Source organism: Barbus barbus (genome assembly GCF_936440315.1).
Source record: "Barbus barbus genome assembly, chromosome: 34".
Classification (NCBI taxonomy): domain Eukaryota; kingdom Metazoa; phylum Chordata; class Actinopteri; order Cypriniformes; family Cyprinidae; genus Barbus; species Barbus barbus.
This window is the reverse complement of record NC_136762.1, coordinates 7,355,467-7,381,724: the sequence shown is the minus strand read 5'-3', so window position 1 is coordinate 7,381,724 and position 26,258 is coordinate 7,355,467. Positions and strand designations below refer to the sequence as shown.

Here is a 26,258-nt window from a genome sequence, read left to right as displayed (position 1 = left end):
ATACTAAAACTAAAATTAAAACAATGCAAAAAACCTTAAGATAACTTGTAGAAAGAAAAGAAAACATCTTAAGCACACAGAGTAACATAAGTGGATTCTGATCGATTAATTGCTGATCCATAATTGTAATTAGAAATTCGATTAATTGTGCAGCCCTACTGTGTACTGAATTTAATAAAGTTCTCAAGTAGGAATACATTAACATACATATTACGACAATGAAAAATTAAATAAGGTATAATTAAATAACTTACAGTAGGTCATCGGTGTACAGTAACTTACTGTTTACTTGCATCCTACTCTTCTGATATACTGTTTTTTGCATACTAGAGTCTAGACACTTAAATGTGATATTACAATAATGAATTACAACAGCTCTAAGTTTATGCTTTTGTCCCTGAAAATTGAAGTGACAGCTTTTTGAATATGAAACTCACAGCAACCTTTTACTTCACAGTGCAATTTATTAAATGCCAAGTCAGTGTCAAGTGCTTTTAGCCTTTCCCAAGTCTTGCAGCATCTGCAGATGTTCTTAATAAGGATTGAAAAGGCTGTTCTGGACAAGATTTGCATGCAGTAGGTGTCCTTGACTTGAGGGGGAAAAAATCCAGTTGTCAAACTAACAGACGTAATTGTGACAGGCATAATGATTTATTGTTGTTCTGTTTTTGTCTGCTAATAACAAACTACGTGTCAAGTATGTTGGTTAATAAAATTAGTTTCATGTGCTCACTGACACGGAATATCAAGTCTCACCTCTCAAACGCTTGAATCGTGTAGCTTATCAGTGGTCTGTTGAGAATGGTGCAGAATTGTTTCGGTGTGGCAAGTCCCATTCTTTCCCCAGAGCCACCGGCGGGAAGAACTACAGCTACCGGGAAATCCACCGCCGCGCAACCGAGCCGGTCCGCGCCCCGCTCGGCGTCGCGTTCCAGCAGACAGCCGGGATCCAGAGGCCTTTCGGAGGAAGAACAGCGCTCCTGCTGCATTTCTCCAGCGTCCTAATAAGCTCCTCACTTGTGGCAGCCGTGTTCACGGGAAGAACCTGTTAACCGACTTTCTGCGTCGCCATTCGGCGGGTGATTTGAGCTATGTTTCGCGGCAGCAGTGTTGCAGCTTTCCCGCTGTTGCTCTGGTATCAGAGTGAGCCTGTTATCCAAGACATTGCACTGCAGCAGCTGGGAATGGGATATCATCTCATTGTATAGTCTTATAAAATGATATTCCGAATCAAAATACATGCACAACAGGTCAACATGTGTTAAATAAACAGTATATTCTTTCTGGACAATGACATTTAAATATTTTTATGATTTATTTTCTAAATTTTACCAAATTATGGCAAGCCGTTTTGACATGCATTTTTTTAACTAGTAGCCTATCTACTTATCATTACTAGTATAGTTACAAGCATTTCTTTTTTAAATAGTAGTAGGCCTATTAAAACAAGATACTAGTAACTCAGTTAAGAGTAAATTTATTAAATTGTTATGAGTCAGAGTGACTTCATAGTTGACTTTAAAATTAGATGTTGCTATTAATTAATTATACTAGTGTTTATTCAATTAATACGGGAAAACCTGACTATTTAAATTGTTACAGTAAACTAAATAATTAAGTCATTTCCATTATACTGAAAAATAAACTATAAGCAATAGTAAAATGAGTTACTAATACACTTGCATGTGGTTACTAATTCAAAATAGAATTTAACTAGTTTTAAATGACTTGTCATTGAGTCTTTTTCTGTGATGACAGCTGATGACTGACAGTTGGGGAAAATGAAATGATTAAATATTGCCTGTTGACACCACTTTGTCTTTATATGCCTGTTTGCACATGAAAGAGGCATATAAAATGTTATTCTTAATTATTATTATAGATAATAATTTTCACTTTTTTTCCAAATAATTTTCTCTCCCTTTCTTTGGTTTATTTTATATAAACTATGTCATGCATGAAACAAAAAATAGGCATGTTAATGTATTGAATTAATGGATCTTATAAAGGCATAACTTGGAGTTCAAAATGTCACCTCATGCAGATGTAAATTATTATACTGAGACATTTTCAGATGTTTTAATTTTAATGCTTTTACACCATAATAGCCAATATGAGCATTGTCACTATAGTGCAGTATCTTGTCCGAATAATGCTTGCACAAACTAAAAATGTTTCAAAGTCAGAGCAAAGTCAAGGCAAAATATGTTACATCAGCTTATATGTCACAATATTACACATAAAGGTCCTGCAAAACAATCAATTACATAAATGCATATGAATATATACAGACATTTAATTTACATTGAGCTATGCATTTCCGGGGTTTGAGAACTGCTCTTATTGTCGCTGAACACAAAGACTAACAGTATATACCACAGCAAGTGATTACCACACATATCAGGCAGTGACGACAAAAAAACATATTTGTAATGTAATATGCAGTTGTCATTGTCAGTCTCTTTGACGTTATAATGGACAGGTCTTCACTACTGGCTGCATGTTGATTGAGATTATATTGGTGATGAGATTTAGTCTTCATTTTCTCTTCTTTCCAAAGACTGCAGTGGACATCTGGTTTCACAGTAAACTCAGAGCCCTGCACTTGCTCTCAAAGGCAGCACAAAGAAAGTTCAGTGCTCCTGTGAGCTGACGTCACAAGCTCTCTCGTTCATATTGAGTTATTTTAAAAGGAAAAATCTAGCTCAGTCCGAGCATAGCCTCATTTAGCTTTCTGTCCTGGTGGCCCCTTTGTTCTTTTGCTTTTTTATCTGGGTAGGAGCGTATCCCTCAGACTTGACCCCTGATTCGTTGTGCTGTCTCGTATATCTTTTGCATTTGCAGGAGGTCACCACTGTGATCTTGTAGGTCCTGGTGCTGCCATCCTGACACTGGAGCTGAATCCGCTGGGTGCGGGTCTTGTCGTTAACGCAGCGCCAGTCCTGACTGTTTCGGCGGTTCCAGAACTTCCTACCATATCTGCCGATCCAGTTGGGCAGCATCTGAGCTGGAAGACACTGTCCCGTGCACACCAGTTCCTTAACAGGGTTTATGCTCGTGCACTGGCCATCGGAGATGTACTTTGTGGATCGCAGCTCTCTGCAGCTGACTGGGATTCGTTCTGTAACACAAAGTGATAAATAACGTTCAGCCAGATTTGCATATCAATATCAGATCAACACAAGTCTTTTAAGATCTATGATAGCATTCACCTTGGTGCTGTTTCTTCATGGTTGGTGAACAGACACAAACAACAGTGGTATGGATGATATGCTTGGTTTGCTTTACTTAAGCCCTTATCTGAACTGAGCGGAAATGGTTTAGCGTATAGATGAATGATGACTCTGAGCCTCTTATTGTCAGATTTTGCTGCTGGCTATACTGTCAGTATTGTTCTGCCTCAGAGAAGAGCCTCCTGTCAGCGTAACCCAAGCCAAAATCTATTCACACAGCAGCAACAAACCTCAGTTACAATGTGCCCCCCTCTCCATGACAGGACGTGATGAATGGGGATCGGAGGGACATTTTCTTCCTCCCTACTTCAAGTTAAGGTCGTTCAAAAAACAAACACCGTTCCCCCTGGAGACTTCCTGAAAAGCTGAGTTGCACCTCCACTCTCCAAGTCTGACAAGATTCACTCAGCAGACATTGTGCTCGGCACTCTTTTATCTCTGCTGCTCGATGTGGTTGTGAGCCAAGTGACTGTGTAAACCATATAAATTCCTACAGTATTTTGCCATATGCATAGATAACATGCATAGCAACTTTCTCCCTTAGATTGGAACATCCAATTAATTGGACATCATTAATACATTTCAGTGTTAATTGAAATGCTGTTTCATGATTCATTACTGTTTAAATTTTGCAGCAAAGTCTATAATAGTCTATTTAATGGTGGGTTTCACTGTGACAACATACCCCACTACACATCAACATGTGTTAAATGACCTGTCTCTTTTTCCTGGGCAATTACAGTGGAAGATGGCCAAGTCTTCAACATGTGTCTATAAAGAAAATGTATAAACTTCTGAAATAAATATTCACCGGTGTATAAATTGTGACAACTAGCCCAAGTCTCCCCTACAATAATCACTATATGGATAAAATCACCTGTTCTGTTTGCTTTCTATTTTGTGAATGAGCACATCGATATGAAAACATTTACTTCACCTGATCAAAGACAAATAAGGGAAACCAATATTTGGTTATAAGATAACTTTTAAATATTTTCAGGTTGCTAAAAAATACATAAAAAGTAGTAACATGCAATTTTTACCTCAAATAGCTAAATTTAAACCGTAAAAATGTGTTGTGTCTGTATAAATTAATGTAGCCTATCTCGGTTGACTCAGTGAGGTTAAATAATTTAGACTTCAATGAAAAAATAGATGTTACCATTTGTGCAGCATAACTGATATTACATCTATCAAGTGAAGACGTCTGAAGAAATTCAAACCTAACAAAATTCTCACTTTATATTGGGAATGTCACTAAAACTTTTTATTTTAAATGTTAATTATAAATGAAACTTAGCTTTAAACACAATTTCTTAAGAAGAAAGACTTTAATATATGATTATTAATCAATCTAGTGTCGTGAAGTGGGGCGCGTGAACTCACCTCTCTCGTGCGCAGTGAAGCCTCTTCCACCGGAGCGCGCGCGATTCAGAGACACGTTGCTCTGAGCATCCTGCACCGGACTGACCACATGAGAGTAGAAAATCTCCGTAGCATCGTTCTTCAAAGTAAGACCACTCCTTATCAAAAAGCAAAATAAAAACATGAAATTGCACGATTCGGGTGCGTTTATATACATGTTGATGTGAAATAACCCACAGCTTGTGGAGAGATGCTCCTTGAGTCTGAATGATTCTCACTCACTATCATGTCTTGGGTTATATGCACAGTGTATATATACGCTCCCGCCTCCAGTTTTGGCAAAGGCCCAGGTGAGCGGAATGATAAAACAAGCGCGGTCAGTCTGTCTAAACCACACCCAGAGAAACACTCGACCCTGTGAGGTGCTCCAACATCTGGAGTCAAATGAATGCGTACTGGACTCCCTGAGAGCCCCTAATTCACTAAAACACTCAGCACTTTATGTAAGCAAACTTTGTCCATGATTTTTCCATGAGGGTGTTGCAAGCACAATCTGCCCACAAAGTATTTATTGTGAAAATTACTTCGAAAAGTGTCAGAGAAAACATTATTTCCTCATTTAAGCAGCAGTTAATCAACAATCAATCTGTCTGGCAAGTTGATTCGATCTGTTTACTGAAAATAAGGTTAAAATGGCTGTGGCAAAGATGACATGTTTGATTGATTGATTGATTGATTGATTGATTGATTGATTGATTGATTGATTGATTGATTGACTGATTGACTGATTGACTGATTGATTGATAAACACTAGCTATAACTATTTATTGAAGTGTATATAACGCCTACTATTTACAGATAAGTGAAACAGCAGGCATTATTCAATACTAAACTTTTAAAACTGATCTATAATAATCATAGATGGAACGATAGAACGATAGATAGACAGACAGACAGATACAGACAGATAGATAGATAGATAGATAGATAGATAGATAGATAGATAGATAGATAGATAGATAGATAGATAGATAGATATAGACAGACACAGACAGACACAGACAGATAGATAGATAGATAGATAGATAGATAGATAGATAGATAGATAGATAGATAGATAGATAGAGTCAGATGATAGATAGAGTCAGATGACAGATAGACAGACAGACAGATAGACAGACAGACAGACAGACAGACAGACAGACAGACAGACAGACAGACAGACAGACAGACAGACAGACAGACAGCCAGATAGATAGATAGATAGATAGATAGATAGATAGATAGATAGATAGATAGATAGATAGATAGATAGATAGAATCAGATGACAGACAGACAGACAGACAGACAGACAGACAGACAGATAGATAGATAGATAGATAGATAGATAGATAGATAGATAGATAGATAGATAGATAGATAGATAGATAGATAGATAGATAGATAGATCGTCTTGGAAATTTTGTAATAATAATAATATAATAAAAGACTTCTTGCCCTTAAAATAACAAGTTAAGAAAGATATGTCCAGTATCTGAATATGCTAAATGCTCTAACGTTACTATACCACGTAAAAACCAAATGAGTTATATCACAATAAATGTAAACAATGCAAGCGCAAACAAACCTGCCACACACTTAGCTTCTCGTGGTGGAAGCTTAACAATATTTTAAGGAGAAGCGTGCCCTCTCATGGACGAGAAAAAAGAAAACTAGCATCAAAAAGTTTGAAAATCTCAACCGAGACAACGCAACAGAACACTGCGCACCGTCCCCGTGACGCTATCAGCGTGCGCAGTGATTGGCCATCAATCAAACACGAGTGAAGTGTGTCTCCTAGCAACCGGCGAGTGTCAGACCAGCAGGCTCTAGTTCAGACATGGAGATATACAAACAGGTAGACTGTACATATCTATGCACTGCACTTTAATAGAAAGTTAATTTCCTCCGTTGTTCACTTAACATCACTTATTCCCCCCCCTCCATAGGAAAATGAAGATCCTTTGCCGAAGCGCGTGATTCAGCGTGACACAGATGTGATCCACCTTCATCTCGCCAGAAGGTGCTTAGAAGGAAACTATAGATAAATATTATATATACGTTTTTTAGATCATAAGATGTAGACCGGACACCTACATTTATGAAATGTATTATAATTTACAATATGCATTAAAATAAATGTTTAATTTATGAACAATATTTCCCTTTCGTCTTCCATCTGTTTTTAGAGGATTGACTTATATTCCTGATTTGTCAAGGTCTTCCATGCTGAGATGCGTGTGGCTTAACAACAACAAGGTTAGACTGCCTGACTAAAACTTGAATTTTACTGTCTCTTATGTGTGATTAATAGTTTTTACAACTTAAAATAACGTTTAACACTAAAACTATGAAGCAGTTCATTAATATGAGTAAAAACTACAAAGCTGCAATACACTTTCCATTAAAAAAAACCCCAAAAACTAAACTTTACAGATCCGAGAGGTTTCCAGAGCTTCATTTAACTGCTGCTTGACAGAACTTTATCTACAGAACAATGACATTCTCTCCATTTCAGGTCAGTTTGTGCTATAAAGATATTTTATATTCATTTTTGTAGTTTCTAAGTTCTACCCTTTTTCTGTCTGCACTCAGGGGCATTGAGACACCTTACATGTCTGCAAGTCCTGCTCCTATTCAATAATCAGATGAAGTGTCTGGAGGAGACCGTGTCAGAGCTGAAGAACATGCAGGACCTCCACACTCTCTGTGAGAACCTGAGACCACCATCTCTCATTAAGCCCTTCAACCATTGCTTTCCCTAGTAAAGTAGACTATAAATATTCCTTGGTATTTCAAAATTAATATAGCAGTTTTAAAAGCTTATTTTTACTCCATTTGTAAGACAACCAAAAACAAATATACAGTATCAGTATTATAATGATTTCTTCTGAAATGCATCTTCTGTTTCAGCTTTATATCTGAACCCCTTCACACAAGATCCTGAATATCGCCAATACGTGCTGCACCATTTGCCATCTGTGCGGTTTTTAGATGGAAAAGGTTGGTTACAAAGGTTACAAACTTCAAATATGTGAATAATTCAGCAAAAGTGATCAAAGAAAAAACCCCAAAGATTACAAAATGCTGTAAAAATTAATAAGACAAACTACATTGGCTAATGATGTGATTGGATAAACATTTTTTTTTATTAGTCGTGCTGCCTACTATTTTGTTAAATGTTTGTGGTAAGATTTAAATCAATTTATTAGAATGATTTCTAAAGGATCATGACACTGGAGACTGGAGTAATGATGCTGAAAATTCAGCTTTGCCATCGCAGGAATAAATGACATTTTACAATATATTAACAGCTATTTTAAACTGTAATAATATTTTAGAATATGGCCGTTTTTACTGTACGTTTAAGTAAATAAATGCAGTCTTGGTAACTTCTTTAAAAAATAATAAAAGTCCTAATTATTCCAAATTTTTAAGCGGTGAGGTACTGTATAATTGGCAGAAGTGAAGCAGGAGGAAAGGAGACGAGCATTTAAGCTGTTCAGTGTAGAGAGACAGAGGGTGCTTGATACTATCGCCTTTAGCAGACGAGCACTACCACCTCCTACAGGAAGAAAAGTGACCAACTCCATCACAAAACCAGTAGGTAAGCTAAGGTTCTCTAGTCTAACAGAAAACTTAACTAAAATATCAAGTTACAGCATTTTAAGATTCATGAAATATATCTAAAGGATTGTTTTGTTGTTACAGGTCAGCATGGCTCAGGAAAGAGGTGTACAGAGTCAGTGTCAAAGTAGAGTATTTTTCAAATATTTTTAATGTTTGAACTACAGAAAATGTATCACAGGAGCTGACTTTGTATGTTTTCTCAAGCAGTCATTCTGATGATCGAGAAAACCCATCAGTGCCCAAATCCATCATACAGTTCTCCATTATGAACTGGACTGGTACAAGCACGTCTCAGTGGAACCATCTAGACGACTCGAGCAAACCTGCATCTGGTATACTCACTGTCAAACTTCGATGATTTCCAGACCTCTGCCTTCACTCTTGTTCGCACGATGGAACATTTGACAAGGCCAAGTGGTTTAAATCAATGAAAAACAGCTCATACGTTGTCATTCCAAACTCAATAAACATTGCCACGACTAATGTGTTTTCTTAAATATTTGTACTGAGAGTGCTATCTAATATTTGACATATGTTCATCAAAGAGCATGTGATCAATTAGTTTGTAACTTGCGGACGGAAAACCTATTTATTTGATTTGTGAAACCATTTTACTGTATTTCAATATCAGGTATCTCCAAAAATACCTGTCGCATTCAGATAAATGCTACAGATTTATGAAAACTCACGTAAGCTGCTGCCATCCATAAATTTGATCCTTTTCCAAAAGAACAAACTAAATATTTTAAAGCAAAAGTATCAATGTCTTGCAGCAATATATTATAATATCTGTCCTAAAGCAAGCAAAACCTGCATCACACATAAGACTCTCGATACATGATTTTCACATACATAAATACATATATTTTTCCAACATAATGTAAAAAGATTATTTAAAACATTGTCACTTGTCGACCCTTCCCTCTTGTGCATTTGTGTGGAAATGCTTTTGGTGGTTTTCCCCTACGTTATGTGCTTTCAGAAGAGCATCCGGAATGAGAATTATGAAGAAACCTTCAGAAGCTCTGGGCGACATCACAGATCTGCTCTCTTTTGTCTTAGATGAGTCTTCAATGAAGATGATGGTGATGGTTGTGGAGTTAAAATGGTTGATTCTTTGTGAGTCAGTCTGCTGTAACAGAGACAGTCTCTGAGGTCACATCTTGGGTTTGGTTATCTGAGGAGCTGAGGGTCTCACTCTGACTGACGGAGAGCTCCTCCAAAGTGCCGGTCATCTCCTCCAATGCTTGATCAGCCTCGGCTACGGAAGAGAAAGAGAGAGCTTAAATCATGGCATTTCTCAGCTATTTTAATGACATTATTAAATTAAAAAGTGTGCGTGTGTGTATATTTTTCTTTTCTTTTTAAATATGTATTCCAATTCTTTAGTTGAATGATTCCAATACTTGTAATCTCAAATCAACTCTTTACGCCATGTCTATTATAAGTTTTAGTGTGAAAACATAAGCGAATCAAAAACATACAGCATGAACAGTGTAACTCGATTCTCAAAACAAATGATTTATCATTCGATTCTTTTTAGTGAATCAAAAACATACAGCATGAACAGTGTAGCTTGACTCTTGAAACTAATGACTCTTATGATTTGGTTCTTTTTTTTTTTTTGGTCAATCAAAAACATAGGATGAACAGTAGTCTTATTCTCGTAATGAATGACCCATATCACTCTTTTGAGTCGAATCAAAAACAGCATGAACAGTGCAGCTTGATTCTTGAAGTGAATGACTCTTATGGTTTGCTTCTTTTTAGTGAATCAATAACATACAGAATGAACAGTGTAGTCCAATTCCCGAAACACATGACTCTTTTTGTTTGGTTGTTTTTAGTGAATCAAAACCTTACAGTGTGAAAAATGTAGCTTGAATCTTGAAACGACTGATTTGGTTCTGCTTAGTGAAATAAAAACATTTAATTCAGATTGCAAGCTCACAATTTGGTTGAAGAATGATTTCTTCTTGCTGTGATGCTTGAGATTAAATAACATGAGTGCAGGAAATATGGGGCATTCCCAAAGAACATGTCAAGGCCAATGTTTTGCCATGGTACTATGCCCAAAAACATTGATACTGCTCATAAATGTCGTAGTAATGCAAAACTAATTGGGTTTGAATACCTTTGGCCTGTTTCTGTAGTCGTGATGCAGACTCAGCTTCGTGTTTCTCTCTCTGCTCCTGTAACATCTTACAGACCTTTTTATGGCTAAACCAGTGCAGTTTCTGACAGGCCTGGTCACAGTAGATCAACTGAAGAAAAGCACAAAGATTTGAGAAAGTACATCAGCAGAACAATTATTCTATTATGGAATAAATCATAAGACAAAACCTGACATTTACCATTTTGCAGATGGAGCATCTTTTCTCTGCTCCTTTCTCACCACAGGTTGTGCAGAAGTCTGCGTCCATGAAACCCACCTGTCCCGTGATGGCCTGCGTGAGCACTGACAGAGCAGTGGGGTCACTTCCCTGTCGGAACAGGACTGGTGAGGCTCCCATACACAGAATGTGGTTCAGTCTATGATTCTGTTATTTTATTACACTTCCAGTATCTTCTACATGAGCAAATAGAGGTCACTGTAACTCATACTCACAATTTCCACAGGAGCGATACTCCGGACCAGCTGCTGCAGTAATGTGGCATCACAGTATGGAAATTTCCTAATGCACTCCCGGATGAACTTCTCCTGGAATAGCAGGAAGCCATCACTGTCTCGCCCTTTCAAAAGACTAAGAAAAGATTTTTGAGTTAAGAGTAAATTTTGCTTTATTAATGTAAATTTAGTTTATACACACATATACATTATTGTTCAAATTTTTTGAAAGAAGACTCATGTTCACCAAGGCTGTATTAAAAGGGTCATATGATGCTTTCTTAACCTTAAGTTATCCTCTGGGGTCAATATGACCCCAAGCGACTTTTCTTTAGTTAAAAATAATGGTTCCCTTTATCTCAGTGGAATAAAATCTTGTGACTTTTTCTAAATTATCTATCCATACACACACAAAAAAACTGGGCTTGATTTGGTTGTTCTAAAGGTATGTAAAAAAAAAAGTCACACTCATGACCTTTGGGGTCAATATGACCCCACATTGAAATGAATGGGAAAATCAAAAAAAAAATGTTTTTTATTTTTCATTTGTCAAAAAAAATCTGTAAATCCAGAATAAACCTGAAAATTTCCATACCACAATGAAGTCCTGGTACTAGAGCACAAATGTAATGTGGAACGAACATGATCACTTGCACACACACATGCTCACGCACACAAACACACACACAGGTGTGACTCCAATTGAAAGCATTTTTTTTAGAAATTGACAAATAAAATCAATAATTCCAGCATAAATCTGAAAATTTCCACACAGAAATGAAGGCCTGGTACTAGAGCAAAAATGCAATGTAGAAAAGACATGCTCACTCAACACACACACACACACACACACACACACACACACACACACACACAGACAGGTATGACTGCCACAGCCAAATAAAATCAGCCACAAATGCAGAACAAAGATAAAAGGGGTGAGACCTAATGCACACACACATGCGCACGCGCACACACACACACACACACACACACACACACACAGACACACATGCGCACGCGCACACACACACACACACACACACACACACACACACACACACACAGACAGACAGACAGAGAGAGCAAGGGAGAGATGAAAGGCAACTGACCTGTTCAACTTTGAGAAAGTTTACTCTGAGATCTAAGAGCTGCAACTTTATTTTGAAAACAAAGAAATAGTTCCCACACCAAAGGTATAAAAGAGGGTCTTTGGTGTCACACAGTTCATTCTGTGTCAGTATGGCAAAGCGTTACACTCTCCTGGAGACTTTAGATTGCCTGCTTGATTCAAGTGAAACTGAATCATGCCTGGAAGACACTGAGGGCGATGACTCTGAGCCATTTGAGACATTTGGTTCATTAAAATAAATAATATTCAACTACAATCTGATTCTAAGTCTTGTCCTTTAGGTGTTTCTTATGTGGCAATTTCTGTGGTATTTTGTAAAAACAGACATTTCAAATCGCTTCAAAAACGACCAAAATTCTACTATTTGAAAGAATATTTATTTTTAATGTCTTTAATAATGTTTATACATGTATAAATTCACAAAATCTATCACAAAAGTTATAATATGAGCAGTTGGCTACATCCAGTAAAATGAATGGATCTCTATTGCCCTCTTCTGGGTATCTATGGACAATACAATTTCTTTCTTAAATTTTAATTCCTAAAGGTTTGTCTTTGACCAACAGATGGCAGAATTGTACAGCTAACACCTAGATCAATATCCAGAAACAACTTATATTTAATTTAGATCATTGTTTAAGTATTTTTTTCATAAAAAAATAATATTTTACATGCAAGCTAATGGTATAGTTGAGGAATTGTGTGGTAAATAGGTACAAAAGTACTTTGTATATCCAAAAACACAGCATTACTGTACAGATGAGAAGTAAACAAAAAAAATAATATATTATATGTACTATTAAAAATGTACATTTTTTTCACAATCATTCTTTAAATTTTGGGGTCATATATACCCCAAATGCAGTGAGTGTGAACAGGAAACTAAGGTTATAAGAAGGTTAAAGATCATAATTTTGTTTATTTGGTTTAACAGAATATGTTGACATGCTTTAATGTTCAAAAAACATTATTTTTCAAATACTGTACATTATCGCAGGTCGTCTATGCTCCGCCTCTCTCAAACGCATCATTTTCTACAAAGTCCCTCCTTCTGACAAGCACAGTCTGCTCTGATTGGCCAGCTGACACAATGCATTGTGATTGGCCGAACACCGCAAGCACTCATCGGAAATGCAACACCCCTTAACATAATCGCGAGCTTGAGCAAAATAAAAGTAAAGACAGTTAGTATTGTCCTTAGTTTTACCATCAGTTCAAGCCCGAGATCGCATTTGAATAGTCAATAGCAAATACTTAAACTAATAACAAAACATACTTACAGTTGCTGATTCAGAAGCGCCAGTTTGTCATAGCAAAGTCAGAATTACCTCCTCTCCTAGGTTCACGAAACGGTCGTCCATAAAATGCGTTGTGATAATATCTGGGTTGAGCTGTTCTGTTGCAAGTAATCTTAATGATTCCTAATTGCATCTACTTTCAGAAGGCCAAAAAAAGTGCTTTTGCTTTCACCTAGAAACACACAGCATCTCCCCATCATGGCTTCATCAACACTACTGTGGTTACTGAAACCACGCCTTCTTTCTTTGCGTGAACATTTGGGCGGCATTACGCAAATATTTCCACATCGTGATGTAGACATGTGGGGGCGTGTTTGAATGAACCGTTTTAGGGGGGCGTGGCAGAGTCTCAACTTTTATAAAGAATATCTCTTTGGGTTTGAGACTTTAGTCTTTGCAACTTTAGGGATCTCATCTATGCACAATCAGCTTGTAACACTCCAAAGAAAAAGGAAAACTTGAAATCGCATCATATGACCCCTTTAATTTGATCAAAAATACAGGAAAAACAGTTATGTTGTAAAATATATTACTACAGTTTAAAATAACGGTTTTCTATTTTAATATATTTCAAAATATAATTTATTCCTGTGATGCAAAGCTGAATTTTCAGCATCATTACTCCAGTCTTCAGTGTCACATGATCCTTCAGAAATTATTAATAATAATAATTTCTTATTATTGTTGAAAACAGATGTGCTGCTTATTATTATTTTTTTTTTTTTGATGAATAGAAAGATTAAAAACAAGTTAAACTATTTGATACAGAATTTTTTTGTAACATAAATGTCTTTATTGTAACTTTTAATCAAATGAATGCATCCTTAATGAATTAAAAAAAAAAAAAAAAAAAAACTGACAACAAACTTTCGAACGGTTGCATAATATTTCACCTCTTGATTAGGCCATCAAGTTTGTCCTGTCGCTCTTTCAGGAAGGAGCCACATTTCTGCAGCACACAGCTGAGGTAGTGCATCTTCATGGCCAACACCTCATTCATATCCTGCTGTTTGATGCACTTCTCACAGATCAGCTCCAGAACCTGGAAAACAAAGAGCTATTAACTGTGGTAAAGTTGGGTGAGATTTCAATTCAATTACTCTAAGTTTATTGTAACGAATCTCAACTCAGCTCTGAAATGTACACTTAGCATAATGCAGAACAAATGCAACTGACCTTCCGGCACTTCTCAAGTGCTTCCACATCCATCAGCAGAGGGTTTTCTTTCACCAACATCACTATCTGCAGCCAAACAAATCAAAAGAACATCCAATCTTAACAGTTCAGGATAAAGATTTGATGATTTTATATTATAATTGTCAGGTTCAGAAAGACCATACTGCTGCATTTTAACTTAACTTGTATTTATGAGCATTTCCACCTTTATTTTGATAGGACAGTAGAGATTGGGACAGTAGATTAGAGACTGGGAAAGGATCACGAGTCAGGACTCAAACGCAGGTCACCTGAGGCGCAGATGCGCTACACATGCTGCCCATATATATATATATATATATATATATATATATATATATATATATATATATATGTGTGTGTGTGTGTGAGGATATGGTTCAGACAAAAAAAAAAAAAAAAAGTACCTTTACAGGGTTGAGGTTGGTACTCATTATAATTTTGTGTAGCGGTCCAGCAAGTTTAGAAGGAAGTTTTGGTTCCTTTTCCAGACCCTGTGGTTTTGTGTAGTAATCCAACCTCGCCCGGGAGAAGAAGTTATTGATGACCGTCACACAGTCATGCTGCCCTGGAAAAAAAAGTAGCCTACTATTTACTATTCAATTTTGGAAACAAAAAAAATACCTTACATCCTCTCAAAATCTGACATACTATTGTTCAAAAATTTGGGGGCAGTAAAATTTTTTTTTTTTTCAGCAAATATGCATTAAATTTATCTTAAGTGACAGTAAAGACATCTATGATGTTACAAAAGATTTCTATTTCAAATAAATATGGTTCTTTTTTCTTTGTATTTATCAAAGAATCCTAAAAAAAATTACTTTCCACAAGAATATATTAAGCAGGACAACCATTTTCAACATTAGGAAGACTGGAGTAATGGCTGCTGAAAAATTCGGATTTATCATCGCAGGAATGAATTTTGTTCTAAAATATATTAAAATAGAAAACACAAAAATCCACAATAATACTGTTATACTGTATTTCTTGTTAAATAAATACAGCCTTGGTGAGTATAAGAGCCTTGTTTAAAAATAGTTACAAATTACCAACCCCATACATTTGAACTGACCAGTAAAGTACAGTTTTCCCCATAAGGCCATACCTACAAAAGCAGCCATTTGTGCTGCCGTTCTGCCGACCGAGTTCACTGCATCTGTCTCTGCTCCAGCATCCAACATCATCCAGGTGATATCGGTCTTTCCTGTGCAATAGAGTGGACATGATTTACTGTATTTTCAAATTACTAGCATAAAATACAGTCAAATTAACAGCACAAGCACCAAAAGAATTTAGCATCTGTGATCCAGACCTGAGAGTCCTGCAAACATGAGTGCGGTGTATCCATGTTCATGTTCGTTGCAGTTGACGTCTGCTCCATGCTGCAGCAGCAGTTTGCACATGTCTGCCTTGCCCTTATATGCAGCGTGCATGAGAGGAGTCATGCCATACTGAAGAAAAAAAATGGGGAAAAAAAGTAATATTCAGCAAAGGATTTATCATATTTTAAATATTAACGATGGGTACCTAATGGTGACCCTGACAACTCCCAAAAACACTCAAAGCATTAACCTGTGAATTTTCAGCAAATTTTCTATTCCTTTAAGTCATCTTTCAGCATTTCAAGCAGCAAGTACACTCATATTTTATTGTGATGTTTTTATCATCTGTTTAGACTCTCATTCTGACGGCACCCATTCACTGAAGTGGATCTGTGAATTGTGAACAAGTGATGTACATTTCTCCAAATCGGTTGAGATGAAGAATCAAACTCATCTATGTCTTGGATGCCCTGAGGGCGAGTAAATTTTTTAGCAATCTTTGACTTTTGGGTGAACAATTAATTAATTCCTTAAATAAAGTGAAAGAAAAAATATTCTAAATTGTTTATTTGCTATCCAACAAGTAACTGATTCATCATTTTTTATTTGTTTCTTTCCAGCTCCAACAGAAGGATTTGTAATGAAAGCCAATCAATATAATTTCCAGGCAGCTGCTTTGAAAGCCCACAAGTGCCAGTGACATCTGATTTGGACAGGCCAATGTACTTAACCTGTATTCTATACAGAAGCTAAGCATTGTTCAAAAAGAACATAGAACTAACAGAGTCATAATTAAACCACATTTAAACCTGTTTATTAAAATGCATAATGACACTTCCTTTCCTTACCTCGTCCAGACAGTTTACCCTGACATCTTTGGATCCAAGCAGTCTAGAGGCTTCTTGCACATTACCTACAAATGTTCAAACACAGCTATCAGGCACTTAATGTAAAGAATAACACACCAGTCTAAATGCATATTTAATGCTAAACGATCATCATGATATTTTGAGGAACACCAAGCAACACAAAAATATTGATGCTTAAATCATTTTAAACGACCTTTTACTGGTAAGTTACGTATATGTATTTATCATATCGTTACCTGTCAGATACAGTTTAACTGAATACATATGCAGGTTTTTGCATGCAACATATGAAGAATTCATTTAAAAAACAAACAGAAAATTGATTATGTATATTTATGCAACCATAGCTTTCAGATTTTGTAAATTAAATCATACCTGATCATTTTCTGAACTGTTAAATGTGTTAATCTGCAGTTAGCCTGTTAGCATCGTGCTATCATTACCTGCAGCAATAACTTGAAGTAGCTCCTTCTCCGTGTCGGTCAGGTCTCCTTTCTTTGGTGCAGACATTATTATAGTCTAAGTGACGCTTTTTGGTTTTAATAAACAAAATATAAGTTGACTGTGATAAGAAAGCTCTGCTGTGCTGTGATTGATCCACACTGACTGCCTTCTCCAGAATCTCCACTAACGGCATACGCGCTACTGTCGGACTGAACCAACTGCGACAAAAGACGGGGGCGTAATTACCGTTGTCGCTTTCCGTTGTGGTTTTAGAATTCATTTAAAAAAAAAAAAAAATATATATATATATATATATATATATATGGCAATATGCAACTCTTTTAACTCTTTAAAATACTAAATTTGTAATTTTGCCAAGTATGGGAGTAGTGAAAAACAATTTAATTATATTCAACAATTCTGTACCCCATCTGTTTGGTGGTGTTTCAGTCCCATGAAGTCTAGGACGTTCATATATTTATTTTTTTCAAAATAAGAGACATTAATGTAAGTGTGTCTCATACATAAGCATCTTACTATCATTAGGGTTTCAGTAAATTAAAATTATATTAATCAAATATAGAGGTGTAAAATAATCCCACCTTTAAAGTGGTTGGAAATCATGGACTGTTGAGATGACAACTAACAAAAATATTATACCATACAGACCTATGTGTATATTTAAAACTATACAATAATTGGAAACCTGTCACAAAATGATTCGCACGTCTGACTGAACAATTTGTCCACTGAGTCGGTTTAACCGGTTCTTGTGTGAACAACCGACTCACTGAATTCAGAACTTCGGCATTTGCCTTTGAACAGGTTCTTTCAAACGATCCGTTCGAAGGAACCGATTCTCCCGAACGAGTCGGACTTCCTATCATGATTGCTTCACCTTGAAATAACAGTTGCCTACAAATGAGGACTTTGCTTATTTGCATACAGATAAAGAACGGACCAATGGCGTTAAACTTGTCTACCTGAGCAAATCTTAGACAACTTCTAGCTCCAGACGACTTGTCTCAGTCAGAGCAGAAGGTCCTACGTAAAGGTTATTTGCAGACTATGGTTTAAGTGTGCACTAGATATTTCATCATGGCTTGTGGAGGGTTTGTTTGTTCCAAAACTTCTCTTTGTATCTTGAACCTTATTTATGTGGTAAGTGTCTAACGCTTTACATAAATTTAGTGTTTAAGACTTGTTCTTATTCACATGAACAATGAGTTTTGTCTTTGTTTTACATATATTCCTATTATTCTTTACAATAACAATGGCAATAATATGTAAGTTCTTTCAATTGTAGCCTACTGTAAATGGGAAAACCTAATGAGAATGTCTTTTCATGCATATATATATAAATTCTCTTTTCTGGGCATGCACACTCCTTGAAGTGTAACCATCCATCTTTTCTTGTTTTCAGATGGTCAGTCTTCTAATGATTGGTGTTGCAGCGTGGGGCAAATGGTTCGGACTGGTCTCTAGTTTCAGGGTGATGGCTGCTGTCATTGCTGTTGGATTGTTTCTCTTCGTCGTGGCCATTATAGGATTGTGTGGAGCTGTGAAGCATCATCAGGTCCTCTTGTTCTTTGTATCCTCCTGAGTTACTCATTCAAGAAATACTCTCCTTATTAATAATGTATGAGGTTTATCTCTGTTCAACATATCAGTCTTAGTTTGTATTGTATTATGGGCCCTAAACTCGCATTTACCAGTTTTGCTGGCTTTTGTGTTTGAAAGGATTTCCTTTATCATCAACAGCTTTTGAATTTGTCCAAAATGTTGGTGAAACAACCTTAACTGGTCTTTAGTACATGATCATTCTCTTCTTGGTATTCGTTGTGCAGTTTTCAGTATCGTGTGCCTGCTTGGCGATTAATAAAGAACAGCAGGTAATTATAGTTTGTACTACTTTGACGAGGTGATACTGGTTTCCTCGTTCCTAGGTTTTAAATTCAAATGTTTTGTTCTCCTTCAGAACCTGCTCCTGGAGATAGGATGGAATAAGTCTGAATCAATGCAGGAGGATTTGGAAAGATCACTGGATTGCTGTGACTTCCTTGAAGTTAACTACAATGAGACCTGTGTTGCTGTAAGAACTACTATTCTGCTTTTCAATCCAAGATTAATGAATTATGAAGTGTCTTCTGCTACTTGAACTTAATGTGAAAAATAGCATGCGTCTGGAAAGACACTTTAAACTTCTCAAACAAATCGTTGGTGAATGTGTTTATATAGTGAGCTTTGGTAAATGCTTAATTTTTGTACTTTAAGATTTTAGGTATAAGGCTTAAATTTTTATTTATAGTTCATAATTAAGCAACTAAATGTGGACAAAATGAAACATACTTCTGACAGACTCTAACCTCTTGAGCAAATAATCTGAGATGGTCACCTGAGTATGAGATCATGTTTATATGCAATGAACTAACATATAGTTTTATTGTGGTTGTAAAGATAATTTTCTGCTTTATTTCTGTCTTCTCTTTGCCATCAGAACTGTTTCAAGGATCAAACATGTAGGCCATGTTCAGTTATAATCCAGGCCTATGCTGACGATGCTTTACAGTTTGTTGGAGGAGTCAGTTTGTTTTTCAGTTTTACAGAGGTGAGCAAACACTTGACATCATTTGTTTCTGAAAACCTATTACATGAAACGTGGAAATACTGAATCAAGCCGTTAACAGTTCAGTTAGTGTATTTAAGGTTTGGTGCTTGTTCCTTAGTTTTCCGTCTAGTTGAGGTGTTAATAAATTCATTTTTATATTCATTTTGTTATATTTTCTGTTTCAGATTCTGGGCGTCTGGTTAGCACATAGATACAGGAATCAGAAGGATCACCGGCGAAATCCTGGAGCTTTCATTTAAAGCACACACATATTGAAGACTTTCAGCTTTACTGAATTCTTGAATGGACTTTTTTTTATGATCTGTAGTTCCTTTTGATAACACTCAAATTTCTTGATGTTTTGAGATAAAATAATCATTCTAAACTATTTATTTGTGGAACAGCCATTATGAGTTGCATCATGGTGGAGTTCACAAATATTTATTTGTCACCGATTATGCAAGTAGGTTAACTGGGCTTGAACTTTGATCCCAATTGAACAACTCTTACAATGATAAAGAGTTGCTAAATAAACTTGGAATTAAATGAAAATTAAAGAAATTAAAATTCATCAACTAGAAAACATTTATAAGGAACCAAACAACATTTCCTGCTTCTTAAATCAAACAATAAACCTACAGTCATTGCATTGAGCTCAGTTGCTCAGTAATGAGCTTGCACACTGACACTACACCCAACCCACTTCCACATCATTCTGATCAGGATGTGACCAGGAACGTCTACATCATCTGTTTGCATTCCACATATTAGCCAATGGTGCGGCTCAGCTGGAGGGTGTCCAGCCGTTTTACCACAGATGCATTCATTGAGATCTTGTTCTGCCCTCTGCTGGTTGCAGTGAAAACATACCCTCCTGCATTTACATACATGCGGATCACAATAAACCACCTTCCTGAGATTTGACATGGGATTAAATCTTTGCAGTTTTTGTATTTTCATCTGCGTATGTAATACTATACTGGTTCAACGTGTTATTGATTCAATTTTAGAAGGTCGTTTTAAGCATGTAAAAATACTAAGAATTTATTAAATGTAAAACAAGCAACATGTTTGTACCGTTTTTTTGTTCCAAATGTTGTATCTGGTATTAAGTGGCAGAATCTGCCAATATAAAGTATTTGTAATATATGTATGCGGAGCCTTAAACATACTTGGATTTGTGAAAAATATAGAGAGCTACAGTAGTAATGGGGATTTTGATTTATTGACTCGAATTAAGTTCAACAAAAAGATTTTCAGTACACCACTACACCAGTAGGTGGCGACTAGCCTTTTTTCACATTTTTATAGTGGCGTAAAGTACAATGTAAATAAAAATATAATCTATCAAGACTCATTTTACCTCCACTTTTAAAGAGTTGAGAAAATTATAATTGACTCTTGGAACCGACTCCATGGATCGGAGTCATTATAACAGATATAGATGAGCAACCATCTATGCAAAACCGTGCCAACCAAAACAAAGAGAGACTCAGCGTCCTCCAGCAATTGCATAATGTAATTTCATGTTCAAAATCTCATAATCCATCGTCCGTTCTCTTAAACAACTGAAGTTCATCTTTGCCTTAACTGGAGCCAGATAAACCTGCTATGAATACCTCAGAGCATCGTTCATCAATAATAAAGCCTGACGTCTCCACAAAATCGCTGAGCATCTTTTCAAAACTATCCAAAACTTCATTTGAATTGGAAAGAAAAATCAGGGCACTGTCTTCATCAATGGCTGACTTTATGGTTTCTTCTTGAACTTTAGGCCCCAAAAACATGTTCTCGCAGTTAATGGAGTTAATCAGAGGAAGAAGGCAGATGCTTAAAGGAGTCCGTGGACATCCCACCTTCAGACCTTGTGATCTGTGATCTGCCATCAAAAACAGCTTCAACACGGATCTAGACCGGTTAGGTAGGTTCACAGACTTTAAACTATTAAACAAATATGGCCATTTTAGTGCACCTGGATCTAGTTTTAATTAAATAAACAGCACTGGGATTCGATCAGTGATGTGGTCTAGAACAGAAATATGTGGTTTGCTTTGACCTGGATTTAAAATGTTCAATAACACTCTTCAACCTCTCTGCCAGAATCAAAGCCAGAATTTTATAATCCATATTAAATATTGTAATCGGACTGAAGTGATATTGAATATCATAGCTGTAAGTATGATCGTTTTTGCCTTGGCTCAATGATTCAAAAATTGTGAGTTTAATTGGCTTGAGGTCAAAGCTTTGGTTGAAAAATGCTTGTAAGAGGTCTACATAGAATAGAATTTTATAGAAATGTACTGTTAGTCCATCTGATGTTAGACTCTCAGACGGAGGCAAGGACAGTATAGCGTCCAGGATCTCTTTTCTCGAAACAGGCTCACTAAGAACGGTAATCAGGGTGGATTTTATGTCTTCGAATCTCTCAGTTTGGTGCAAATGATTCAAGAAATACAGAAGACTCTGGGATGAAGTATTTGGTGTATGAAGAACCTCAATGGATGATTCTGAACCTGGACAACCTTAAAAAGAAATGAATGTCAAAAATATTGAACAATTTTACATTCAAAAACAAGAGCAGGAAAAGAAAAGCCCTACCTCCTTGGTCCATCTCTTGAGGAAGTTCAATCATGCTTCATGTCTTGCTAGTTTTGGGGGAGATCTTTGTCTTTGAAAAGCTATTGCCTCACATACAAGTCTGACCTTCACTCCTGGCCACATGTATTCATTCCTTTTGGTATTTATTTGTGAAATTCTCTCAATTATGCTTGATAGTTGTTCCATACACGCTTTATCTTCAAGGAGACAGAGACAAGAATCAAACTGCCAGTTTGGTCCATCTGTCTGAATCTGAAGTGACAATGGGGCGTGATCAGAAATGTACTCTTCTTTATCCGAGTACATTGTTCTCTTGTGAATGTTACAGGCAGTTACACTTGTTAAATTGTGAGTTTGCAAAAAGAAGTAGTCCAATCTCGACTGACCTTTCCCATCAAAATACGTAAAGCTTTTTGCTTCTGGGTAAAGACACCGCCAGACATCCACCAAGCTGAAGTTTTCCAAAAAACATTGGAGAGCATCGAAAGTGTTTCTGTGACTTCGGTTTCGTAAATTTGAGGTTTTGTCAAGGTCAGAGTCCATGACCGTGTTAAAATCCCCACCGACCACCAGATATGTAGAATGTGGGATGTAGGTTGAAATTTGTGTGAGATTTGTGAGCTTAATTTTTTCATCATTTCAGTTATACACATTGATAAATACAAAATTATGCCCCCAAGTTTGACATGAGATTATTATGAATCTTCCCTTTTCATCGCAATTGACATTGAAACCACCACATTCTAGGTTGTTTTTGAAAAGTACGGCCACCCCTCGTGAACTTCCTTTAAATACGGTGAATGCCGCCATGTAATCGCATTCTAAATCTTGAATTTTGATGCTCCCAGTTTTGTAGATTCTATCTGGACCTACATGAGTTTCTTGAAGAAAGACCACATCAGCCTTTAGAAGACTTAAATGACGAAGCACCTCAGATCTTTTGCGGTTAACACCGTTTACATTCCATGAAAGAATCGTTAATATTCGCTGATCTTCATTACTGTCTGTCATCCTGATATAATCACTTTCAAAATTTCAAGTTCAAACAAGGTTTTCTGAGTTTCACTTAATGGGTTGGTGTACCTAAAACAATGCAACAAAACATTTTTTAAATTGCAGGAGAAGTGTTTTACAAAACCTGAAGAATTGGATTTCCAGAAAACAACACTCGCACAGAATCTTGCTTGTTTCTTTAGTACTGCCCTGAACAAGCTATTCCACATAACAGATGTATACATATAATCTACAAGATAAAATATTAGCTAAATTAAAATAAACACTTTTTCAATTCCATGATAAGGGTAAACATTCATACTCATATTGGAAAATAAAAATAATTTTTTTTTAATAAATGTTAACACTATTATATAACTTGTAATATTATTAATATAATTTTGAACATCCTGGTGTGTGTGTATTCCAGGAGGTTCAAAATTATATTAATAATATTACAAGTTATATAATAGTTTCAACATTTATAAATTTTTTTGATTTTCCAACGCAAGCTTCAGTGAAAATTCTTCACAAATTATAAAATTAAAAGGAATTGCGATGTGTAATTAAACTTGTAACCTTCAAGTCAAGGTCAATTCTTTGAATACTGAATTAAAACTAAAAATATTAACTTTAATAATTTAATACTTTTTGAAATTGAATTAAAGTGAAGTGACATACAGCCAAGTATTGTGACCCATACTTGGAATTTGTGCTCTGCATTTAACCCATCCAATGTGCACACACAGCAGTGAACACACACACACACACACCGTGAACATACACCCGGAGCAGTGCATTTATGCTGCTACACCCGGGGAGCAGTTGGGGGTTCGGTGTCTTGCTCAAGGGCACCTCAGTCGTGGTATTGAGGGTGGAGAGAGCGCTGGACATTCACTCCCCCCACCTACAATCCCCGCCGGCCTGAGACTCGAACCCGCAACCTTTGGATTACAAGTCCAACTCTCTAACCATTAGGCCACGACTTCCCCATTAAACTTAATTTCATTAAAATTAAATTGGCAGGAACATATACTGTCTCTTCCTCTTTTCTCATACCACACATGCACATGACCATTATTACATCATTAACATCGTTACATTTTAACTCCCAGTCTACTTCAACGACATGGTAGATTGGTTCCTGTTCTCAAAGTAAATAATGGTTCCAAGGAGATGTACACAGACATAAGGTTATTATTATTATAGACAATATGTCAGGTTATTGTTTTGGAGAGAAAGTCTGCCAAAATGCACCTACCTAAATTTCCTCCTTGACTTCAGGTCCCAGATGTCTTTCTCAAAGTTCATGAAGTAAATCACAGGCAGAAGACAGATGAGTGACGGTCACCATTTAAGGCCTCAGCCAAACCACCAGTAACAGCTGAACTAATGATTTAAACCTGCCAGACACGTTCAATGACTGCATGTACAGCTGCATCTATAGGAACAAACAGCAGTGGGAGTGACCAGCTATCAGCATGAGACAGAACACAAAATATGACAAGCAGAAGACGTATGTTGTTGTGTCTACTCGTTCAGAAAATATAAAGGGTCTTCTGTCATAAATACAAAATCTCAAAAAAAAAATGATGTCCCTTTTTCAGGATACTGTATTTTAAAGATAATTTTGTCAGATCTTTATGGGAAATGGTTTGTTGCACACCCTGTCTGGGGGAAAAGGGTGCAACATGAAAGGAATTTCATAGACCACAGATAACATTGAGTTTGTGGTAATTTGGGAATTTGAGTTCAGGGGCCGACTAGGCCAAAATAAACAAAACTGTCTTGTTTCATTAAAAGAAAAGAAAAAACAGTGTACTAATCTGCCTATTGCCTTCTGGGGGCCCTTAGCAAAACTTTGTCAGGGGGCCTGTCAAAGCATTCATGAAACCCTCTGTGGTAGACATTTTCCGACACACTTAATGAGAACCAATTTTATACTCTTTTAGCACGTCTCGGATGACGTCTCGCCCCTTTTGCACGCTATCACTTGGGACGAAGATCTTTAGTGTTCCACTAAAGAGAGAATCCCCATGACAAAGACGGCATGATTACAAATTGAGAGGGCAATCCAAAATCAGTATCAGAAAACAGACAAAAGATCAGAGTAACAAGTTTGCAACCATCTTTAGAATTTTGACTTTGAACTTCAGTTTTTGCGCAAGCTCTATATTTGCTAAAGCATCACTGTTATTAGCTGGTGAAGTGGATTTACTTAGAGTTAATGAAAGTTATCATGAGCATTGTAATGTTTGCAGCAGATGTCATAAATGTTTTATAAAATCATACACTTCACATTTCAGCCTTTAAACCATTTTTTAAGAAAATGGATGAGTCAAAAGTATTAAACAATCATCATCAATAAATTATTATATTAATTAATTAACAAACATTTTACTGTTTAGATTTTTATAATGAATGATCTTCACATTTACAGCTCGGAAGGTTTGCAGGGTAAGAACATGGGTCGATTTTCACATTGGTCTGAAAAAAAACAATGTTCCTGCAATACCGGAAGCTGCAGTTCAAGGACTGCATAGGACCCTATTTTTGGGACAGTGCCATCTATTCCTTGCTGGTTGAACTTTTCATTCACGCGCTGGTCTGACATTTCTTTTTCTGAGCCCGTACACCCGAAGCGCACAAACTAAAAAGCCTGTCTAACAGTGCCTGATTACTCCAAGTTATCTTTTGAGCTAATCCTGTCAAAACACACAAGGTTTACATATAGACTCCATTGGTCTAAAATGAAAGTAAACAGTTGAGAGAAAAACAGATGCGTGTCTGTATATTAGATGCGTGCAGGTCTAAAAGGGGCAGAACTAAACATACAGCCGACTGTCAAAGGGATAGTTCACCCAAAAATTTTATTTCTGTCATTATTTACTCACATGTTGTCCCAAACCTGTATTAATTTCTTT

At 36.5% G+C, this 26,258-nt stretch overlaps 5 protein-coding genes across 10 annotated transcripts in view; 2 read left to right on the top strand and 3 right to left on the bottom strand.

The window, feature by feature from the left end:
- Nucleotides 1–1,180, bottom strand: part of LOC306853777 (D-ribitol-5-phosphate cytidylyltransferase-like) — a 29,372-nt gene extending 28,192 nt beyond the window's left edge. Inside the window, exon 1 of one of the 2 annotated variants that reach the window (XM_079391424.1) lies at nt 757–1,180. In XM_079391424.1, the coding sequence (XP_079247550.1) occupies nt 757–989 (233 nt within the window). In that variant the 5' untranslated portion in view covers nt 990–1,180. The remainder of the gene's footprint in view (nt 1–756) is intronic. The other variant, XM_079391425.1, reaches the window with a different exon arrangement.
- An 891-nt stretch (nt 1,181–2,071) lies between these two features.
- On the bottom strand, nt 2,072–4,886 carry LOC306853740 (sclerostin domain-containing protein 1-like). The gene is made up of 2 exons (XM_079391378.1): nt 4,620–4,886; nt 2,072–3,121 (listed from the first exon to the last, which is right to left on the bottom strand). Exons 1-2 carry the CDS (start codon nt 4,813–4,815, stop codon nt 2,727–2,729), a joined length of 591 nt encoding a protein of 196 aa, XP_079247504.1. The 5' UTR covers nt 4,816–4,886; the 3' UTR covers nt 2,072–2,726.
- A 1,527-nt stretch (nt 4,887–6,413) lies between these two features.
- On the top strand, nt 6,414–14,148 carry LOC306853739 (leucine-rich repeat-containing protein 72-like). Of its 5 annotated transcripts, none has more exons than XM_079391373.1 (13): nt 6,414–6,496; nt 6,588–6,661; nt 6,828–6,897; nt 7,075–7,156; nt 7,234–7,347; nt 7,552–7,641; nt 8,102–8,245; nt 8,350–8,380; nt 8,476–8,600; nt 9,331–9,603; nt 10,669–10,768; nt 10,888–11,167; nt 12,914–14,148. In XM_079391373.1, exons 1-10 carry the CDS (start codon nt 6,479–6,481, stop codon nt 9,420–9,422), a joined length of 840 nt encoding a protein of 279 aa, XP_079247499.1. In that variant the 5' UTR covers nt 6,414–6,478; the 3' UTR covers nt 9,423–9,603; nt 10,669–10,768; nt 10,888–11,167; nt 12,914–14,148. The 5 variants fall into 5 exon arrangements, with proteins under 5 accessions (XP_079247499.1, XP_079247502.1, XP_079247500.1 ...); XM_079391376.1 differs by having other exon boundaries at nt 8,102–8,241; nt 12,914–13,748; XM_079391374.1 differs by lacking the exons at nt 9,331–9,603; nt 10,669–10,768; nt 10,888–11,167; nt 12,914–14,148 and having other exon boundaries at nt 8,473–8,749.
- Nucleotides 8,389–17,346, bottom strand: LOC306853738 (ankyrin repeat and MYND domain-containing protein 2-like). The gene is made up of 11 exons (XM_079391372.1): nt 17,135–17,346; nt 16,671–16,735; nt 15,813–15,951; nt 15,606–15,704; nt 14,908–15,068; nt 14,483–14,548; nt 14,200–14,348; nt 10,877–11,012; nt 10,623–10,751; nt 10,403–10,532; nt 8,389–9,529 (listed from the first exon to the last, which is right to left on the bottom strand). The coding sequence occupies exons 1-11, from the start codon at nt 17,199–17,201 to the stop codon at nt 9,393–9,395; spliced, it is 1,278 nt and encodes a 425-aa protein (XP_079247498.1). The 5' UTR covers nt 17,202–17,346; the 3' UTR covers nt 8,389–9,392.
- A 635-nt stretch (nt 17,347–17,981) lies between these two features.
- On the top strand, nt 17,982–21,092 carry LOC306854031 (tetraspanin-13-like). The gene is made up of 6 exons (XM_079391815.1): nt 17,982–18,296; nt 18,559–18,726; nt 18,947–19,027; nt 19,114–19,227; nt 19,633–19,743; nt 19,929–21,092. Exons 1-6 carry the CDS (start codon nt 18,234–18,236, stop codon nt 20,001–20,003), a joined length of 612 nt encoding a protein of 203 aa, XP_079247941.1. The 5' UTR covers nt 17,982–18,233; the 3' UTR covers nt 20,004–21,092.
- The last annotated feature ends 5,166 nt before the right edge of the window (nt 21,093–26,258 follow it).

Excerpts from the sequence above, each read along its gene's own strand:
- LOC306853740 (XM_079391378.1), bottom strand. The coding sequence starts at position 4,815 with ATGTATATAAACGCACCCGAATCGTGCAATTTCATGTTTTTATTTTGC. Across the intron at positions 3,122-4,619 it reads CTTCACTGCGCACGAGAGAG|AACGAATCCCAGTCAGCTGC; the intron begins GTGAGTTCACGC and ends TTTGTGTTACAG.
- LOC306853738 (XM_079391372.1), bottom strand. The coding sequence starts at position 17,201 with ATGTCTGCACCAAAGAAAGGAGACCTGACCGACACGGAGAAGGAGCTA. Across the intron at positions 16,736-17,134 it reads ACTTCAAGTTATTGCTGCAG|GTAATGTGCAAGAAGCCTCT; the intron begins GTAATGATAGCA and ends GAACATTTGTAG. Across the intron at positions 15,952-16,670 it reads GGGTAAACTGTCTGGACGAG|TATGGCATGACTCCTCTCAT; the intron begins GTAAGGAAAGGA and ends TTTTTTCTTCAG.
- LOC306854031 (XM_079391815.1), top strand. The coding sequence starts at position 18,234 with ATGGCTTGTGGAGGGTTTGTTTGTTCCAAAACTTCTCTTTGTATCTTG. Across the intron at positions 18,297-18,558 it reads TCTTGAACCTTATTTATGTG|ATGGTCAGTCTTCTAATGAT; the intron begins GTAAGTGTCTAA and ends TCTTGTTTTCAG. Across the intron at positions 18,727-18,946 it reads ATCAGGTCCTCTTGTTCTTT|TACATGATCATTCTCTTCTT; the intron begins GTATCCTCCTGA and ends ACTGGTCTTTAG.
- LOC306853739 (XM_079391373.1), top strand. Across the intron at positions 6,662-6,827 it reads CACCTTCATCTCGCCAGAAG|AGGATTGACTTATATTCCTG; the intron begins GTGCTTAGAAGG and ends ATCTGTTTTTAG. Across the intron at positions 7,157-7,233 it reads TGACATTCTCTCCATTTCAG|GGGCATTGAGACACCTTACA; the intron begins GTCAGTTTGTGC and ends GTCTGCACTCAG.